The 19384-nt window shown below is 46.3% G+C and overlaps 7 protein-coding genes across 8 annotated transcripts; 3 read left to right on the top strand and 4 right to left on the bottom strand.

Moving 5' to 3' along the window:
- The first annotated feature begins 550 nt into the window (after nt 1-550).
- On the top strand, nt 551-2067 carry LOC136189556 (uncharacterized). Its single transcript, XM_065977558.1, has 4 exons — nt 551-826; nt 882-1303; nt 1360-1564; nt 1617-2067. Exons 1-4 carry the CDS (start codon nt 583-585, stop codon nt 1979-1981), a joined length of 1236 nt encoding a protein of 411 aa, XP_065833630.1. The 5' UTR covers nt 551-582; the 3' UTR covers nt 1982-2067.
- Nucleotides 2068-2917: 850 nt separating this feature from the next.
- Nucleotides 2918-6712, bottom strand: LOC136189534 (double zinc ribbon and ankyrin repeat-containing protein 1-like). The gene is made up of 18 exons (XM_065977528.1): nt 6158-6712; nt 5957-6094; nt 5753-5900; nt 5450-5696; nt 5307-5386; nt 5131-5248; nt 4960-5073; nt 4813-4908; nt 4636-4761; nt 4448-4579; nt 4208-4397; nt 4043-4146; nt 3878-3989; nt 3754-3828; nt 3516-3700; nt 3341-3465; nt 3213-3287; nt 2918-3160 (listed from the first exon to the last, which is right to left on the bottom strand). The coding sequence occupies exons 2-18, from the start codon at nt 6057-6059 to the stop codon at nt 3007-3009; spliced, it is 2184 nt and encodes a 727-aa protein (XP_065833600.1). The 5' UTR covers nt 6060-6094; nt 6158-6712; the 3' UTR covers nt 2918-3006.
- On the top strand, nt 6126-8396 carry LOC136189571 (collagen alpha-1(XXII) chain-like). 2 transcript variants are annotated; one of them, XR_010670411.1, is made up of 11 exons: nt 6126-6230; nt 6317-6399; nt 6477-6513; nt 6561-6628; nt 6690-6950; nt 7004-7515; nt 7578-7596; nt 7654-7733; nt 7847-8033; nt 8080-8141; nt 8193-8396. XR_010670411.1 is itself a non-coding variant. In XM_065977578.1 (6 exons), the coding sequence occupies exons 1-6, from the start codon at nt 7459-7461 to the stop codon at nt 8280-8282; spliced, it is 495 nt and encodes a 164-aa protein (XP_065833650.1). In that variant the 5' UTR covers nt 7319-7458; the 3' UTR covers nt 8283-8396. The 2 variants fall into 2 exon arrangements, 1 of the variants encoding a protein (XP_065833650.1); XM_065977578.1 differs by lacking the exons at nt 6126-6230; nt 6317-6399; nt 6477-6513; nt 6561-6628; nt 6690-6950 and having other exon boundaries at nt 7319-7515.
- Nucleotides 8397-8682: 286 nt separating this feature from the next.
- On the bottom strand, nt 8683-11207 carry LOC136189553 (serine--tRNA ligase-like). The gene is made up of 20 exons (XM_065977555.1): nt 11166-11207; nt 10954-11108; nt 10810-10905; nt 10688-10756; nt 10551-10625; nt 10449-10503; nt 10335-10398; nt 10176-10281; nt 10076-10123; nt 9990-10028; nt 9877-9943; nt 9783-9828; nt 9694-9731; nt 9595-9647; nt 9435-9547; nt 9288-9381; nt 9137-9235; nt 9020-9085; nt 8925-8970; nt 8683-8867 (listed from the first exon to the last, which is right to left on the bottom strand). Exons 2-20 carry the CDS (start codon nt 11104-11106, stop codon nt 8821-8823), a joined length of 1374 nt encoding a protein of 457 aa, XP_065833627.1. The 5' UTR covers nt 11107-11108; nt 11166-11207; the 3' UTR covers nt 8683-8820.
- Nucleotides 11208-11257: 50 nt separating this feature from the next.
- LOC136189555 (uncharacterized) lies at nt 11258-13460 on the bottom strand. Its single transcript, XM_065977557.1, has 13 exons — nt 13210-13460; nt 13051-13144; nt 12894-12998; nt 12721-12837; nt 12579-12671; nt 12176-12517; nt 12021-12132; nt 11912-11967; nt 11717-11863; nt 11608-11667; nt 11499-11555; nt 11380-11442; nt 11258-11327 (listed from the first exon to the last, which is right to left on the bottom strand). Exons 2-13 carry the CDS (start codon nt 13124-13126, stop codon nt 11272-11274), a joined length of 1284 nt encoding a protein of 427 aa, XP_065833629.1. The 5' UTR covers nt 13127-13144; nt 13210-13460; the 3' UTR covers nt 11258-11271.
- A 229-nt stretch (nt 13461-13689) lies between these two features.
- LOC136189565 (leukocyte surface antigen CD53-like) lies at nt 13690-15031 on the top strand. The gene is made up of 8 exons (XM_065977571.1): nt 13690-13805; nt 13860-13901; nt 13972-14121; nt 14178-14252; nt 14298-14396; nt 14452-14601; nt 14655-14738; nt 14791-15031. Exons 1-8 carry the CDS (start codon nt 13722-13724, stop codon nt 14857-14859), a joined length of 753 nt encoding a protein of 250 aa, XP_065833643.1. The 5' UTR covers nt 13690-13721; the 3' UTR covers nt 14860-15031.
- On the bottom strand, nt 14930-19380 carry LOC136189529 (importin-13-like). Its single transcript, XM_065977521.1, has 27 exons — nt 19219-19380; nt 19038-19163; nt 18930-18988; nt 18744-18867; nt 18589-18690; nt 18484-18540; nt 18356-18422; nt 18249-18304; nt 18034-18194; nt 17778-17967; nt 17637-17717; nt 17505-17585; nt 17395-17446; nt 17293-17342; nt 16800-17246; nt 16593-16748; nt 16451-16540; nt 16314-16394; nt 16117-16260; nt 15971-16067; nt 15858-15910; nt 15742-15808; nt 15620-15678; nt 15466-15555; nt 15312-15413; nt 15175-15254; nt 14930-15127 (listed from the first exon to the last, which is right to left on the bottom strand). Exons 1-27 carry the CDS (start codon nt 19249-19251, stop codon nt 15046-15048), a joined length of 2787 nt encoding a protein of 928 aa, XP_065833593.1. The 5' UTR covers nt 19252-19380; the 3' UTR covers nt 14930-15045.
- Between the last annotated feature and the right edge of the window lie 4 nt (nt 19381-19384).

The raw sequence follows: 19384 nt of genomic DNA on the forward strand, positions 1-19384 counted from the left end.
TTTAACGCGGAACGCCTGACTTCGCAACTAAAGCCGTCCACGACCCTTTTGACCCCCAGTGCCGATCTTAGCGCCGCAAAGCGACGCCCATCCACTGTGCCTAGCAGTTTCAGTGAGGATCGACAAGAAGACGTTAAACGCTTTGATGACCAACAACCAGCTTTCCCAGCTCACGATCAGCCTCAAGGGTTCAGCCCGTTGGCATCCCCCACCCTTTAGCAAGACTGAAGATTGGGCGTGCTCCAGTCGCTTTTATATGGAAGATGGTGCAACATCCGCTGGTGACCTCACTGTGATCAATTCACCAAGGCAACGAGTCGCTGGTTGGCAGACAAATTCGCGCGAATTTTACACGTGATCTGCACGTTCTCTCCACGAGGCAGGTTTTGGCACCTCAAGGAACAATGGCGGATCTTCGACTACTGTACACGTGTATGCGAACTACAATTAACGTTTACATTTCACTCTCTAAGGGTTTCCTCGTGCAGAAGTTGTAAGTGGCAGTGAAAACGAGACAAATGAAGACTTCCCGCCGAAACGCGTGAGCGCGGATAACGATAGACTACTACAGCGGCGAAGGCCATGCGAACGACGCTTTCGAGAGCAATCGCAAAGCGGAACGGCTTCGTGTTCGTCGACTGGGTAGCGTACGCTCGTTTCCTCCCAAATATGGCTCAGTTCGAGTTCGCTACCGCTACGAGGATAATTTTCGGTTCCAATACGGCTACGGAGCTCCCAAAGCTGATCGATTCTTTACAATCGAAGCGGCCGCTCGTCGTAACAGGCAAAGCGGCCCGCTACGCGACCGTCCTGCAACATCTCCAAGGTAATCCGAAGCCCGGTCATTTTGCCGGCAGTAGCCTATGTAATTCCTCCCCAAGGTCCGATCATATTCGAAGTGCACGGCGAGCCGAGCGTCGAGACGGCGACGCGCGGTCTCGATCGCGCCAAATCGAACGCATGCGACTCAGTAATCGCAATCGGCGGCGGTTCGGCGATCGACGTCGGCAAACTAATCGCCGTTCTCGTCACAAACGGCGGCGAACCGCTCGACTACATGGAAGTCGTCGGTCGCGGTCAAAAGATCACCAAACCCGGCCTCCCGTTCGTTGCCATACCAACGACGGCCGGCACGGGCGCCGAAGTGACGAAGAACTCCGTTCTGTCGTCGCCTGAGCATCGCGTCAAGGCGAGCGTTCGCAGTCCGTACATGTTGCCGACTGCCGCTATTATCGATCCTTTGCTCACAGTCAGCGTGCCGCCCAACGTGACGGCTAGCACGGGATTAGACGCATTTACTCAGGTGAATTATATATGAGGGAAATCAGATTTTTGTAGCAATTGTTTCTTTCCCCCCAGTGCTTGGAACCCTTTGTATCTAAACTCGCGAATCCGTTGACGGATGCCATTGCTCGCGAGGGCATCCGTCACGGTGCTCAGTCACTGAGACGAGCGTTCGAAAACGGGCAGGACGTTGATGCGCGACAGGGCATGTGCCTCTGCAGTCTAATGGGAGGACTTGCACTAGCCAATTCCAAACTAGGCGCAGTCCATGGATTTGCAGGTAATTGTTATGAGGTTCTAGGAGAATTGCTCACCTTTTAATCCGTTCCCAGGGGTTTTGGGTGGATACTGTGCCGATGCTCCTCACGGTGCCGTCTGTGCTCGTCTTCTTCCCTTTGTCATCACTTCCAATGTGAAGGCGCTGTCGGCGAGGGATCCTGATAGTCCTCTGTTGGCGAAATACGACGAAGCGGCGAGAATCATTACCGGGGATCCGTTTGCCAAGAGTCACAACGCCGTGACGTGGATTCAGCAGCTGTGCGACGTCTTGAATGTTCCGCCGCTATCGACGTACGGACTAAAGAAAGAAGACGTCCCTATTGTTGTGGAGAAAGCGAGCAAAAGTTCTAGTATGAAAGGCAACAGCATTGTTTTGACTGATGATGAGCTCACCTCCATTCTCATGCAAGCTCTCTAACGAAAACTTTTTACTTACTTCTGTTTTGGTCAATGTCACTTAGAAGGGCGAGTCTCTTCTTTAAAATAAAACACTTTCGTCTTCTAGACCTGAGTTTTTGGCCAGCCATTTATGGTAGTCATTCAGCTTGTGATCTGAAGGGCTAACCTGCTCAAAATCATAGATCCTCTCGCACACGCATACGTTCCATAAAATACCTCTTTCCATTCACCACAACAGAAAATCCTGTACGAGTCGTTTCCATACTTTCCAATGCCATACAACTCAATTGGATACTCCCACATCTTGGTCACGTACTCTTCTAAACATTTACAGAGTAAAATTGACTATCCAATGCAGCGCTCGTCAGACCTGAAAATCTCTTTATTATCTCCGCTCTCTTGTGATGGAGCCCAAGCGAGTGCAGAATTTCCGCCATTTTATGCAGGCTTCCTTCCCGAACGCACTCCGGCGATGGATACTCCTTGAGAAATTGCCACAGCACAGGTATCGCCTTGCTGCCGGCCGTCTTATTGAGAAATACGGTCGCAATCAGAAGCTTCCACGGATCGTGAAAAAGCTGCTCTTGGATAAGACTAAAAGGTGACTTAGGTGGAACATAGTTCAGTGTCAAGTGACGAGGCACTCGTTCTCCTCTCTCTTCGACGCCAGAAGAACTGAAATATGGACTTGTGCACTGGCGAGCTGCCTTCGAATGTCCTCTATCGACTTGTTCATTCGAATCAGCTTGGCTTGATCGTGCAGAAGGCAACTGTCGTTGGGAGGACTTTGCTGGTTCGGCTGCTCGCCGCCGCTGAACTTTTCTGGCCCTGTTATGAACGCCGTGAGCTGTAGGCCGCCTTTTCCAATCTCAGTATTTACCTAGCGACGTCAAGTCTACTTTTCTTCCGCCTTTTTCGCTTAGGATGCTGGAGAACCTTCATTTCCAAGCGCGAAGTCCCGTAGCGACGTCACCCTGTTTACATACCGAAAACCTACTCTGCAAAGGTGTGTGTTTCCTAAATTCTATCAATAGCCCCGTGTTTTTATAAAGTCATATTCGGCTTCGTCATTTTTCCTAATAAACTAATTCCGACGTTTGTCATGAGACACTTTTCGATTTCTTCGTAGCCCTTTCTAATTGCAATATCATATGGTTTTTCTCCAGCATCATTCAGTACGTCTGCACTTGCACTGCAACTGAAATAAAGACCAATAGCGCAAAAATGGAGTCCAAAAAAACGGCTCATACCCAAGCAAAACTTCGATACTTTTTATGGTACGTGGCCCAGCCAAAACGCATTCGTGCAAAGCCGTATTCCCTTTCCTGATCACCATTAATTCATATCAGAACAAGAATGCCCTTTTATAACGACGCACCTCATTTTCATATTCACATCAGCTCCTTTGTCAACTAAGACTTGAATACAGTCCAAACGGCCAGCAAGGCATGCGACAGCCAAAAGACCCAGGCCATCTTTGTTGCATATATTTGCATTGCTACCCTAAATTTAAAATTAATCAAAAACCTTATCAATTGAACATGCGTGAGTACATCGTCGTCAAGAAGTCCTTGGACAATCTCCACTCGTCCCTTTCCTGATACTCCGACTTCTTGAAAAAGCATTTGATTTTCCGCTGACATTTTCGTAATTCCCTTTCTCTTGCTCTTGCTCTTCTTCTTCCTCAGAGCCTTTGTGTCGTTGAGAGGCAGAGAAGTCTCGCCCTCTTTCTGACTAACTAAAACCGCGCAACATTTAATTTAAAAATCCGAGCTGTGGCATTTCCTTTACCTAAATTGAGAAGACTAGCGTTCCGAAAATTGTATCCGCCGCTCTCGCTCAGAGTACTAAGAAGACTCTGAGAAGCTAAAAGAGCAAATCTTTTCTACATTATCAGAATTAGGTCACACGTTACTTTGCAGTAGAGGAGTTGACGTTGCAACCCTTTCGGCTCTAGCCCCTTTGAGTGGAAACGCCAATGTAAGCGTCACTTCCTCCCCATCATTATGAATCGTTGCAGCTCGCAGCTTAATTAATTAAATAAATAATTAATGATCAACACGTCAAATGACTGAAGTACTTTTCCCATTTGAGGTTGACCTAAAAGCTTTTGAAATTCTAGAGAATTTTGCGTATAAGCTTTGACGTGAGAACACACGTGATCTATCTGCTGTCTCCAATAGCCTATATACAAGCACCAGCTGTTTCTCTCCCCGTCTCATTTTATTCCTTTTAATTAATAAACCTCTTCCTGGACTGAACGTCGTCAGCGTGAGCCTGCGATCTTTTGCCGCCTCGCTTTGCATCTTCGCCTCGACGGCCGCCTTCGTTTCGGCTTCCAAAGCGCGCGACGACTTGAAGAAGAGACCCTGCGTTTGCGTTCCCTGAGTGCGAACTTCTTTCGAAGGAGAAGCGACAGGCGGCGGCGGAGCAGCCTATTTTACCATAAAAAAATTGATAAATAAATTCAATGACAACTGCGTACGTCTTCCGATGCGGTGGGAGAAACCGGACGAGATTCAATTCCACTCCCACACGAGCTGCAAAATTGAGCACTAGGCTGATTGCTCGCTGAACACTTTTTGCACGCCACGGGCTGGCTAGAACGCACTACAGGCTAAATATAAAATAACGTACTATATAAAGATGCTTTTATGGGCCGTGGACACAGACTTTGGTGGTGCCACACCAGTCGCAGAATCGAGCGTTGCGAGCAATTTGTCTTCCACATTTCGTGCACTTCGTCGTTCTTTGACTTGGAGGTGGCGGTGGTTCAGGCGAAGCTATCCCGTCAGGATTCTATAGAGTCAGTCGCATGACGATAAATGAATTTATAAGTGTCGTATCTACTTCTGCGGCATCGTCCTGAAGACGAGCTTCACACGTGACGCAGAACTGCATTTCAGGCGGATTGACTGTGCTACACCGAGTGCACAGCAACTTGGCCTGAAAAATGAATTCAAATCATTATGAGGGATATTCTTTTGTGTATTTTACCTGAAGTTTTCTTATCGCTTGAGGTCTCAGCTGAGGCGGGATTGGAGCTTCACAGGTGAGACACGCCGGCGCCGACAGCGGAACGGACGAATGACAGTAAAGACACGTTCCCATCTAATAAATACGTTTTTATAAAAAAAATTCCTAATAGCTCAATGCATTCGAACGCACTTCTCCCGACCGGGGAGGAAGTTGTCTTGCCGACGGTAGAGGCGGAACTGGCGAACCGCAACCGGGACAAAAGCGAGCGTACGGATCGGCGGGACGAGGAGAAAAGCATTGAACGCATCTGAGAAGAGGGAAACGCTGCTTGGACAAAAGAACATTGATTGTCTTGGTTTTCATACTTGAGAAAGTCCGTTTGCTTGAGAAGTTTCTGCGCCTCTGCCCTCGACGATGCAGGACGAGCAGAATTCCCGCCAGATACCTTTTTTAAATAAAACGTTGCTATTTCATTTGAATTTTCCGCATTCGTGGTTAATTAAATAACCGGTTGTCTGGGCAGAGGACCAAGTCGAGTGGTGAGATATTTTGGGCCTGTTCGATTCAGCTTGCTCTCGGCTGGCTGTAGCAAAAGACTACTAAATTTGTTGCCATCGCTGCTGACGTCGTCGTCGTCGTCGTCATCGTCGTCGAAAAACGTTTGACTCCGCGACTGTGGCGGCGTGAGGTTATCATTTCTGGCAGCAGAAACAATGAACGTCTTTGTTACGATTGAAGACTCTCGAAAAGGATCCCTACAAAACGTTTATAAGCGGCAATACTAATTGTCTCCTCCTCCGAGTCTATATACTTCTGTATGGCTATTGCTTTGACTGTTTGCTTGCCTGGGAGAAGGCTGAACGGACGCTTGTACGCGTACGTGTGTTTTTCGCCCAGTTTTTGAAATGGTTGAGGCTTTGTGCCGTTCACTGTGTAATAGATGTCGGTTCCTTGCGTTTCTGAATTCAAATTCCAGATCCAGATCTGCGTGCGAGCAAACGTCGCCCTTTCTTACCCGTTCGAAGTTCGATTGGCGTCGATGCGTCGATCGATTGCTTGCTGCGAGTGGGAAGGCGCAGGGGAACGACCGTGGGTGCACAAACGGAACCGGCTGCCATGTTGAGCGGTTGCTTGGACACGAAACCAAAGCACGCTACGATAGAACAAAGTGTATTTATCCATTGCCTTTGCCTAACTGAATAACTGAATTAGAGACCTTGCGCAGGCACGGTTTCACAGACACTTGGAAAGAGAAGGATACAGCATATCTCGTTCGCCTTGCTCTTCAGGTAAGAGATAGCGCATATGTGTATCTTTCTTCCGCGCTAATTAGTAGGCGGGACTCGCATAGACAACTTCGCTGTGCGTTCTTTAGACTTGTAGTCGACGTCCGCAATGTGGTATACAAAGAGCGTTTTACTTCTCGTCCTATCTTCGTTGGTCGTCGCGCAAGTCGAGGTACCGTAACAATACAAGGGTGGGCGCTCCGCCTCCCGGTGGCGGACTCACGCGATCGATCCGCCTTTCATTCGCAGGAAGAGTCGCAGTGCGATGGAATTGTCTGTAAAAAAGGCAATTGACTACAAACAACGCTTTCGCCTACTAATAGTCTTGTACAGAATGCTACACGTGCAACACCCTCCGCATGACGGCGAACACAGTCGAAAAACTCCAAAAGAAAGTCGATGTGAGATTCAGATACACAGCTAATTTCTTCGCAAACAGAAACGTTTTGTCACGGTGCTTAGAAGTTCAAGGCTGCACCATGTCAACCAGGACGGCCGGGCTCTGACGGATCGCCTGGAGAGCCTGGATTGCCCGGGTTCCCCGGCGTGCCCGGTCCGATCGGCTCCCCTGGCTCTCCCGGCTCGCCTGGTTTGCTCGGTATGAACGGGAAAAACGGTGCAGATGGCGTGCCTGGCGAACCAGGCCCCATGGGTCCGCGTGGCCCACGCGGTGACAAAGGAGAACGCGGTCGCGACGGGGCGAAGGGAAGCGATGGCAAATTGGTTAGAATATATAGACGCTATTCTCGACCGCAGTCTTTGAAGTTCTTGAGCAGAATCAAAGTTGCAAACCGTGCGTCGATGCTCAGGCAACATTGGCGATGTTGGAGGCAAGGATTGCCGAACTAGAGGGAAAATTGAAAGATGAGACATCTACGAGTTCTGACTGCGCATCGGGTTCAGATCGTCTTTTGGACTGACAGTAGTTTATCGTAGTAAATATTTTAGAATTGCTTTGCATTTCTTTTCTTTTCGTTTCATTCGTTGTACGCGTTAAGTTCGTTTTCACGTTGTTATGTCTGTGGTTCTTTCCCCCCATTGTTTCGCGCGAACCACGCACTTGGGATGTGGCAACGCTAATCGAATCACAGCTCACGCGAAGAGACATCGCATTGATCGCAAAGGAGGTCGACTAAACGCAGCCAGCGTCGCGCGCATCCTCATACACGCTGCTACCTTTCCCGAAATCTGACTCACGACGACGTTTGATTCGGAGTCGTCTTTTCGAAAAATGAAGGCGGCTATCGCTATTACTCTATCCCTCGTCCTGGCAACGTTTAGTCAAGAGGTACAGTACAGAGCCCAGTATTCAAAACTAAAAAGCGTCTTCTTTTTCTCAATGGGGCGAAGACTGCAGAGGAAGGGCACGGTGGGTGTGGTTCCGTATTGTTAGCATAGATGGTCAACGCCTGTTTCAATCTGTTAGACTGCAAGTCAGTGCATTGTGATAAGTACGAAAGAGCTCTAAAAACAGCAAGGAATCTGTTGGAGAAAGACATTCCCGAAGTGAGTCGCCTTCTTGGAGCGGGCGCGTGCCTTTGATCTCTGCAGCAGGACCCTGCATGCGCTTCAAAAGACAAATAGTCTATAATATAATCAACGCCCTTTGTATGCCTTAGTTGGGGAAAAAGAGAGGAATTCCTGGCTTGCCAGGAATCCCAGGAGAGCCAGGACCAAATGGACCCACAGGGTTTTCTGGGTCGATGGGAAAACAAGGACGTATGGGCACACCAGGACAACCTGGTCATAAAGGAGAAGCAGGAGAGCCTGGAAGATTTGGAGTGAATGGCGAAATTGGCCAGTTTGGTATGTTATTCAATTGGAGGACCATAAACTGACAGTTCATCTGCAGGTGAAAAAGGCCGACAAGGAAGTCGAGGAGAAAGAGGAGATAGAGGAGACAAAGGAGTATCAGTGAGATCAAGAGACTCGATTTAAAGCAGAATCAACGTTGTGTCCTCGCAGGCTATTGACTTGTTCAACAACAGAATGAATTCCCTTGAAAAACGATTGCAGAATCTCGAGAAGGAGGCCGACGAAATGGGATTGAAGTAGGAGAACAAACGACATTTTTTCGCCCCATTAGCGTTACTTACTCTCTCACATATTGCTCTTTCTCTCCCACTTCTCCTTGACATCGAATCCCCAATAGAACTTTCTCTTTCGATAGCTCTTTGCTCGTTTCTCCGCCTCCGCTTCCTTTCTCTTTTTCTCCTCGTGACGCCAGTCGAATGCTTTCGTCAATTTGACGGCGAAATCTCGTCGAGACAATTCGTCGCTGCGTTCGTCGGCCACGGCGAAATTTCCCGCTTCAATCGCTTCGTCTATCTTCTTCTCCAAGCCGCTCTTCTCTTCGTCGAGTTTCTCGAATTTTTCGTGAAAATTCAATTTGTCCTGAACGATTTTCCACTCTTCGTTCGCTGTCGTCGCGCCTTCTGACGGCGATTCGGTTCGATTCGGCTTTCTCTTTCTTTTTCGTCGCCGTTTGTCGCGCGTCTCCGCGATTATTCGACTTTCTTCGGCTCGTCTCTTTCGAAGGCCTTCGAATCGCTTCCGCGTTGCTTCCGAAATGCCTTGCCGACCGCTCGACGCATCAACGACGTCGCTTTCCTTCGTGGGGCTCCTTTCGGCCATTTTTTACTAGCGTGCGCCCAACCACGCTATTTTTAATTTATTCAATTTCTATGCTTTGCATACCGCCTAAGTATTCTTGCAACACTTTAGGAATCGCAATTGAGCCGTTCTAGAAAAGAAATTAATGCTTTAACACGATAGACAACGAATTTTTGTACTTTCTGTTGAAATGTTTCCAATATTGCTAGAATTGTTCTCGGTACAGCACAGGCAGTACCATTAACCTTTAAAAAATCGACGTCATTCGTGAAATGAGAAATCAAGCTAAACCATACTGTATGAACAAATTTTCTCTTGCCTCTTCCTATATTCTGTTCATATCTGATGTCCAGACGTCTTGCCTGATAGTCAGTGCAATTTGATGCACTACAAAGCTTTTAAAAAATAATTATAAGCCAGAAATATGACGCTCCAATCTATCCGTACCTCTCCATATTGTTCCCTGCCAGGCATCCAAGCTTCGAGATCATATTTCCTGTATGCCGACGCTCCTAAATCTTCACTTGCCATATCAACTATTCTAAGACAAACAAATAGTGACTCAATGCAAAGGACAGCGTGCACGTTACGTACCGATAATGAAGCCCAAGCTCATCGTACATCTCTTCTTGAATGTTGACAAACTCGTCCAAGATTGCATTGCTTTCTCCTTCCCCTTCATTTGACGTCACGCCAAACATTTCGACCTAGAACAGCAACGTGTTTGTAGAAGAAACAAAACCTTTGCCTTTGCCTTTGTAAATTGATGAACTCTGTAGAGACCCCTAGCCGACTGGCCACGGCCCCCTACAAGGTTTGCTATACTTGGCTCAATAATCCTCAGAGAACTTACCGGCTTCTGCTCTAAAGCACCTTCCATATGCCGCTAACCTAGAAAAAGAGATGAAGTAGTAAACATTTTCTCAATTAAGATGAGCGTACTTTTTGGGCAGATCTCGCTTGACCAAACATTTCCCCATAAACATGCCTACAATGGGTGACTAATGCCGTTTACAGAAACAAAAACGAAGCACACCTGCAAGAGGAACTTCGGCTGTGCCAGTCATACATAAATCTCCGTGACGAGAGTCTAAATGATATATCTGCAAAACATGAGAAAGCGTACGGCGTTAAACACTCGAGAGTAACCTGGGTATTTTCCCCTTTCGGATGAAAACCGCAACCAGCCTTTACAACAAAGTCTCGAAGTGCCAAAAGCGGTGAAAGACTCCTACCATGACGTTTTCCTTGATCACATCAGGAGTTGCTATGATGGCAAAACCCTGTGCATTAGTACATCAAGTGATGTCTGTGTCTCAGCATCACTCAATTGACCTTAGAAATTAACTTATTCACTGCCCACTGCACTAAGGCAAGTTCAAGCAAAGCTGCAGCTCCTTTGAGATAATAAAAGCTAGGGCCAGCTACTTGACTAGCAGACCTAATAATCAGAAGAATAAGACAATGTATCGAGCTATCGATAGAGTGCCTTACGCAAAGTCTACAATGTCCAAGCTCTTGCAGAGATCAAAATGATCCTTTGGAGTAAAATCAAACTCTTCAGCAAAATGTCTAAACAATAGTAATCCCAACAGAGGCCATATGCACCAGGTTTTTCCCCGTGAATGTAAACAGCATTTCCTTGCGTCTCGTCTCCAATTGGCTAAAGCACACAATTCTGATCGATTCCTCCCTCCTATAATTCCTCACCGACTCGGGATGAGTCATGTTAGGAAGGCGTTCGGCTCTGATGCACAGATCATCCGCGACTTTATCAAGAGCACTCTTCAGGAACAAAAGAGCAACGTTTGCTTTGAAAAAAAGCAAATCTTATTCTATCCCCCCACTTCAAGTGAGTCGATAGTTTCTCTGATTCTTTTGCCTTCAACTTGCAGCAGTTGACGCTTCTCAGAATCCTTGCCAAAGAAATGCGTGTAGCCCTTTTGATAGTGGCCCCTCCCCCTTCTACTTTTTCTCCTTTCGTCTTTTCGGCTGCAATGTGTCTCGATTGGCGATTCGACTCGATTTCTTTTCTTATGCTTGCATATCGTTCGTACAAAGTCATCTAAAAGTTGAAAATGCGACGTTGGTTTGTTCTCAAACGGGTTCGCACTGTTTCGAAGACGTCCGACATCGCCGTTTTTCGTTTCTTCGCGTTCTCCAGAACTTCGTCTCGGTTTTCGTACAACCACCTCAGATTGAGACGCGACAATAGCGCCGCATTGCTTCGTTGGCTGGAAAATCGTCGAAACAGCAGGAGCACCATTTCTGACGCCCGGATAGAAGTTGAACCTGACGTCACTCATACCAGAGATCTATGCTCACGCCTAATCACTAATTTGGCAGGTACCAATAATCTAGCGTAAGAGCAATAAAATGCTTAGCTCCTTGCTACGCGCTAAACAAAAAAAACAAATTAAGCCCAAGTCATTCAGGATTTGTCGTGCTTAGGAGAACGGCATTGAATAGGCAATTCGTACCCGTCCTCTAAAAATGAAAGTATCAAATTAAATGTATAAAGCCTTAATTAATAAACTACCGCTTTGAGTGGCAGACAGCTGAGAGCCGGATTTCGCTCTACTACCCGGTGCATAATATCCATCTGTAAAACAATAGTAGATAAAGATCTCGTGTATATATCTGCCTGTATATAGTTACTGTTTGCATTTTCCAAGACAAAAGAAGAAGGTACTACAGCTGGCTTGTCATACCTCACTATAAAAACTCCAAATTTAAGATTTAGCACCAGATTTTGAAACGCTGTGACCTTCGGGTGTTGATTCGTTTGCAAAAGCCACTTTAGGTTCATCGTAGATGTTTTTGTGCTCTAGGAGAAATAATCCACAAAAATTGAAGCGCCCCCACGAGGTTCGTACTAGTGCCATTGTTCTTGAGCTGTGCCGGAGTGGGTTTCATGGTTTCATAGACGGCAGCGAGCTTAACTTGCTTGCTGTCCTCTGCCACAATGTCTGAGCAAGCCTTCTTGTTGGCAGAACCGAATTTTAGAGTCTCGTAGTCGTGACCTGCTCAGACAGTCGTCGAGATGGGAATCTATGTAAGGTTTCACTCACTAGTATAAAATTCTGCTGTTGGCAAGTTCAAATTCATTTGTCCTTTCTTCTTTTTCCTTAAAATGCATCAATAAACAGCGTAAACTGCTGAGATGCATCGTGACTATACCGATGCCAGAGGAAAATAGAAATCAGCGTAATAACGACGCCAATCGCGATTCCAAACGTGATTCCGACAATCTTTCCAACACGGTCGGACTCAGTGCTCAAAGAACTGTCGTCTGCAGACAATGTAAGTGCTAATTTTTTAGACCATAATACTACCTTCTGCAATAGTAAAATTCGTGGCTTTGATCACTGTCACGGTTATCAGCGTTGACGGAGTAGTCTTTTCGTTTGTCGTCGTCGGTGTCACAGCTCCTGTCGTTGTCTTCACCGTTGCCGTCCAGGCGTCTTCTGTCGTTGTCGGTTCATCTCCCGACGTTTGACCGTTTGTGCTCCCATCTGTCGAAGTGTCGTTTGGTACCAGCGTGCAATGCGTTCCATTGCCAATAAAGTGGGGAGCGTTACACGAGCACATGCTTCTATTAGCTGACAGGAACGAGCACGTTCCATTCAAATGGCACTTGGGCCAATAGATATCCAAGAGAACAGAAGCACACTCGACTGCAAACAGAAACGCAACTCAGTCAGTATGTGATTATCGTGAATGTTAGTCTCGGCTCACTTTCGCACCGTTCGCCTCTAAAACCGTCAGTGCACTCACACGTGCCTCGCCTGCAAGTGCCTCCATTTAGACATTGATTATTTTCACAAACCTCTATAGTATAAAATTTGCCGATAACATATCATGATATGATTTTACTGACCGGCAGAATTGATACCACACGTTGGCCCTTCGAAACCAGGTAAACATGTACAAGTAAAGCTGGATCCAAGTCTTGCGCAAATGCCGTCGTTCTGGCAAGGATTTGACAGGCAAGGATCTAATCACGTGCCAGAAAATAATAATTTAGCTTCAGACATTTGAAACTAGGCATACCTCTGATGCATTCGTTGCCAAGATAAAAGTAACCTTGAGAGCAATCGCATAAATTCGCTTTACAGACTTCGTGTAAGAGAACACAGGGAGGAACGCATCGAGACGCTAAAAAGTGGACTGACATCATTCTGTTTGCACGCTTTCTATAATACGGTACCTAAACTTGAACTGGCCACAGAGAAGAGAAGAAATGATAAGCGAAAAGCCGCGCAAAGCGGTGTTTTCTCCATCATAAGCTAGCGTCAGCACGTCTATAGTAGTAGAAATACGCAACACCGTGACGCTGGCCGCCCGGCCGCCGAAAGCATATACTGACCTTTGATTCGTTGGTGCTATTCGTTCTTTCAGTTCGACAAAGCGAGGACGTTCTAGGATGTGCGCGGACTGAATCCAACAATAGCCGGAGTCTTTGGTCTGAGAATAGGTCCGCTGCCCGAAGCCTTCCTGATTAGATCCGTGCATCAGCCAATGCAAAAAAGAGCTCCAAATTGATTAGAGGGTGAGAGGTCAAGATTCTGAAGCTTCTGCCGCTCTAGAAATAGCCGTGCATATCGAAATGTCAAAGTTGAAACGACAGATATCTCAGTTAGTAGTCAAGGTTTTCCACACGCATTGTCTCGCATCCATCCTCTATTGTCGGAAGCAAGGAATTTAATAAGTGACGACCCAATCTAAAAATAGATCTTACAATCTGTATGACACGAGCTGTCACGGGATTCTTCAGTGGAAGACACGCCTCTTAGCCTCCAGACCCTCCCCGCGCGCGTTACTTGCGGAGAGGTAACGCGCGCGGGGAGGGTCTCAGAGTACTCACTTACCAACAAAAAGATGTCAAGCCACAGCCCCAGCCACATCGGAATTTGCTGGACCATTATAAGGGTCTTACTCTTTCTCTTCAATTTAATGTTTTGGGTGAGCACGGCGTAGTCTACGATCCCACTTCCTTGATTCAGCTCGCCGCTGCAGATCGCAGGTGGAGCAATCACAGGATTCGGAGCTTGGATACTGGTACGCCGACTCATGCACTCTAACCGACGTTTCGTGAAAAGCTGATCTCGTTTTTTTTGGTCTCTAATAGATCAAATACCGAGACATCTTTGAATTGAACTCTGCTCAAACCTGGCTTGCAGGTCCGGGCCTGCTAATAGCCATCGGTGTTCTCATTTTCGTCATCGCTTTCTTCGGGTGCTGTGGGGCGCTTCTAGACAATCGCTGCTGTCTCTACACTGTGAGTAGTTAGTTGTCAACGAGGAGCCTAAAAACATTCGTTATGTTCAATAATAGTACAGCGTCTTTCTTGGAATCATGTTCGTTATTACGACCGCTGGAGCTGTCATCATTTACGTCTATCAAAGCCAAGTATGAAATCCAACTGTCAGCATCACTAAATAATTTCTAATATAGGTAAAAGACAAGTTAGAAAACGTATTGCTCGATTCAATGTACAAGTACGAGACAGACGAATCCGTCACGTCAACGTGGAATAGTATGCAGGAGAAATGGGTACGAGGCGGTTAATAAAGGTGCAGCGTATGTGTTATCCCTTTACTCCGTGCAGCCCATCTGCTGCGGTACGCATCATTGGGAGGACTGGCTGAAGGTCAATTACACCATCATTATCAACCAAGTTCCAATCAGTTGCTGCACTGATCAAAACGTCGTCGACTGCAATCTCGTCAACAGTACCGCTTTTTCGGTTCATTCATCTGTATAAAAATTTATATGCCCAAATGCGTGTTAAGCTCTAACTAGGTTCTCTAGGGATGTTACGATAAAACGGTGGACACAGTCGACAGTTACTGGCCTATTTTCGGAGCTATTGTTGCTACCGTGGCAGCCATAGAGGTAAACTTTGCAAATTCTTGCAATAGAAACCATCAATGACTCTTGTCTATAGTTGATAGGCATGGGACTTGCCTGTGGGTTGGCAAGCGCCATCAAGAAGAACGAATACGAGTACGTTTAGTATACGATATGGCAGTTGGCCAACTTTTGTCTGCAAAACTAAGGCGACCGTTTGCGTGTTTCTCTCAGTATAAACGCCACGTTATTTTATTTTGTCCGCGCGTATTGTAAGCCTTGTCTAGAGTAGAGTAAGTACTTACACCGTTATTTAGAAACCAGACCATATGCTGGAATTCGAGATGCATTTTTAGGAAAGGGACAACCAGCCAGAGCACTTCCTATTGAACTCCTCGATGAGGTTTCCAATACTGTGGCTACTTACTCCGCCCCTGAAGGACGTAATTGCCTCCTCGTTACGCAATGAGAAATCTCTTACTTTAAAAGCTCTTGCAGAAAAGCTTCCTTTTCCTCTTCTTTGATGTGATTCGAAGGAAATCCAGGTTGCTTCAGAAGAGCCTAATAAACAACAATTCCTTAGATTAACAACAATCTCCTAAACCCTCTTAGAATTACTGTCATTGTAGATGCGAGAAGTTCAGGGAAAAATCTTTTCATTGATGTTAATACTGGCCGCAAATGATACAAATGAGATTTAGTTGAACTGTCGCCAATACTCTGCAAAGAAAACAAATCGAAAAAAGAAAACATGTTTCCCTTTCTTTGAAACCCGTAGAAAAGTAGTCATCAAATCGTTCGCACTCATTTCAATAATACGACTGGCCTCCGGACGCCCGGGCGTGGCAGAAATAAAGAACTTCTGCGAGAAGAACAAGGGTGTATATGCGTGCACACGCCAGTGCATACCGCGGCGCTGTTTTTACCAAATATAGACTCGCCCAGTGCTTGACGTCCTTTTCGGGATGCGGAAGAGCGGCAATGGCTGTGCGCGCACCAAAAAGATTTCGGGATGAAAAGGTCATAAATTGCCGGCCAACACAATTACCGCATTGAACAAGCTTGTGACAATCTTCACTCGAATTTAACGCCATACGAGGAGCAGATTTGATTGCCTACAAGAGAACAGAAATGAATTTCGCGACAATTTCAATTTTTACGTACAGTCGTAGTCAAGGTCATGAAGTGCTTGCAAATGCCTGGGTTTTTCTCCAGGGCTAAAGCAAACCGCGTTATCAGCATAGTATTAGCAAGATACGTCCAATAATTGAACAGACCGTCGCCAAAGATCGCTAAGCCCACGGCAGTGCACTCTTTGTAGAGATGCGTGAGAATATGCACGTGCTGCGGATAGTCACCAAACGCAGTCACAACCTGCAGAAACGATTGAACTCGCTTCCTTAAAACGGACACGCTAATATACGGATGCAGCAGCTGTCAGCAAGTAGGGAGGATGAGTGACATGACAGCAAAATGACGAAATCACCAACTCGCACAGGGGCTCGACGAGGGGACTAAAATGATCCCCAGTGGCTCTGATTCCCACTTTCATACACTCGGTAAACAACTAAGAAATAATTCCACTTACAACATAGCGTATCCCCACGCCAAACGACCTACTTCGCTCGGCTTGGGGTAAAATAGCCACGGACGAACGAGAGCCAGAAAATGTGGCCAGATTTTGATAAGCAGCGATGCCACCTACGCAGAAACAGAAATAGAAAGAGTCGGTCAATTATCTCATCCTCTTCGCCGACCGTCTTCTCGTGAGGCTGTGTCATATTTCTAAACATCAACGTCAGAAGTTCCAACTCCTTTTCAACAGACCGATAATGCTCGTTCGTCTTCTAAAAATTGATGTAGTACAGAGAAAAAAAAGGAGAAGTAATAGCTTCGGACATTGTTTTCGACCATTGTCAGAGCCCGAAGACTGTCGAATCTCGGAGTATAAATCTGTTCAAGGTAAGAACTGGCCTCTTCTTCAGGCAATTCGTCGATGATGAGGCAGAAAGTCTCAAATATGCGACTAGATCCATTGAGCCTGTCCACGAAACCCTAGGAAGAATCAAAAATAAAAAAAACCGACTCGGATTCTCGCAATCACACCAAGCACTCGCGAATAAGATCAGGCAGAATGGGAATTAGATGCGTCGAACATTCACGCGCCACGTCGACGAGAGCTAGAGAGGCGGCAGCCTCGACTCTAAGCAAACGTTCCGAAGCCTCGCGAGTCTTCAACAAGCAAGTGACGATGACGGATACGATGTCCGTCAGAAATTCGGGATGCATGGCGAACCACCACGAATATGAGCCAATCGCCAGAAGAAGTTGAAAAGCGATTTTCTCGTGAAAGACAATGCGCGGGATAAGTGCGAGAATCGTGCCGAGTAACTCGCTTTCCTCGTCGACGATGCTCTCGGAAACGGATTTCAATAGAAAAATGATGGCTTCGAGAGATTGCCACGGAGTTGCGCTCTGTTCGGCGACGACTACGCTGAAACGGTGACCTATCTCTTGAAGGCACCAAACGCCGAGCAACTCGTGGAGATAGCTCTAGAACAAAAATTGAAAAAATACAAGCGCTTTCTGTTGAGCCTACAAGAACGCCTCCCAGTTCCGCCCTATAGAAGTCAAAGTTATGCTTAGAATCTGTAAAAATATTCTCTCGTCACTCGTGAAATTATATAACTGCTCTTATCACCTTCATCCCACGATGGATAGTCAGGCGAGATAAGCAGTTTTCGGTGAATAGTCTGAAAAAAGAGCGAGAAATTAATAACTATTATTATTTGATTAGTTTCTCCTGACGACCTCCAATAGCAGAGGAAATACGTCGCCATACGTCGAAACAATTTTCGCTTTCTCTTCAGGTGACAATTCCATCCACCGCTCCTACGAGGTTATAGTAATAATTACGCGCACAATAGATATTATCTCTCTAACGATGATCCGATTCCACGCATTTATTGCCAAATCGCTGCTCCTTTCGTCAACAGGATAATGACCAGGCATGGCCGTGATGTCCTACAGAAAAAAAGAAAGAAACGTCCTCACTCCTAATCAAGTGCAAATGGCTGTCGTTACCAAAAGAAAACAAATCAAATCGTGTCCTTCTGCAGACGCGGTCGTAAACGTCGCGTTGGCTTCAATAAAATGGGTCACCAAGCGAGCAATCCCGTGGCACGTGTCGAATTGTTCGTTTCGTTTCAATTCGGCGAACATTGGATGGAGTTGCATAACAAACTGAGCTATCTCGGCGAAAGCGTCAGGATATCTTTTTTTAAAAAAAAAAGATCTCCAATCCAACCTAAATAATAATAATAATCAGGAGGAAAAATACCTTTCGTTGTTTGGATGTGACAAAATTTCCAACAAGAGGTCCACGGATGACGAGACGTTGTCGTCCAACGATGCCACACTCTTGAATAGATACTGTAAGAGCGGTTGAGCTTGAGGCACAGGCAAGCCAAACTGAGCCCATTTCTCGAGACATTGTGCCATCTAAGGAATCGTAGAGAAGGTCACAGGAGTGAGGAGCGTTGGCGCTGTTCTCACCTCTTCTCGAACTGAAGGGTCGTCCAAATACAACGAAGATTCCGCAATGGAAAGGACTATAAATGAAGGCAATGACGTCTTTAGATAAAGTCGAAATACCTCCTCACCTCTACAGGCTGCTTCTTCTAGTACTGGCCTCAAGGCAGACTTTCTTTCACTGCCCATCTTTCTGAACTAAAATTTAGATTTCTTCCCTCAATAAAAGGCACATATAACTACAATTAATGAACTCAACCTCTTCTGGTAAAGAAGCAAGAAATGACATTGCAGACCTTCTAACAGCCAGCTTGTCCTAAATGACGTAAATACTGACAGCAATAACAATATTACTCTATGTAACCTGTTCGTCGACAGAATCTATTGCTTCATTAAATATTTGCAAGCAGAAGTGCACAGATTGCTGCCACTGATCGGGACTCAGAACCAGCACCAGCAAAGCCAACTACAGAATTACACAAGACTTGATGCTCTGGACTTTATTTACTCTGCTCTCACATCGTCGGCAAGTTTGTTCATGACACTTCGAAATCTCTTGCCACGCTTAGCAAGGACGGTAAAAGCTTTGAATAGATTCACTTTCAGTGACTCGGCGAAGTCTGGATTCGCTTTCACGTCGGGCCTACAGTGAAAAGGGGACACTGCCATGCATTGTTTATCGTTTCACTTTCGTGAGGAATGTACCACGTATCGCGGAGTTTCGCGTAGATCGTTCCCGCTCCGTAGAATTGGATTTCTTCTGACTGCGAAAACGAGCGTGCGTGCAATTCCATAGCGAGGCTTTTTTCCTACCGTTTCGTGACTTAGACAGTCAAAGGCCATCTGCCAGGCCTCGAATGGCTTTTGCAACCGGCACAGAGCTGCGTTCGCTCTCATCTGCTCGTCCCACGACTTGGCCGTATAAAGATTCTTTAGAATCTGCGTGATGACGTTTAAAATGTGCAACAAAAGAGGGCAGCAGCGTCAAGAGAACCTCTGCGATGTCATCTACGCCAATGCGATCCATTTTTATCCGGGCTTTGTGCACGTTGGTTGTTTACATTTACCCCATAACCCAGTCGAGCACATAAAACCAATAATAGGTCATATGAAATCCTTCTCTCGATTCGGCAGTCCAACATCCCGGAAGCGGCGACTCT

The sequence above is a fragment of the Oscarella lobularis genome, chromosome 7 (genome assembly GCF_947507565.1).
Source record: "Oscarella lobularis chromosome 7, ooOscLobu1.1, whole genome shotgun sequence".
NCBI lineage: Eukaryota > Metazoa > Porifera > Homoscleromorpha > Homosclerophorida > Oscarellidae > Oscarella > Oscarella lobularis.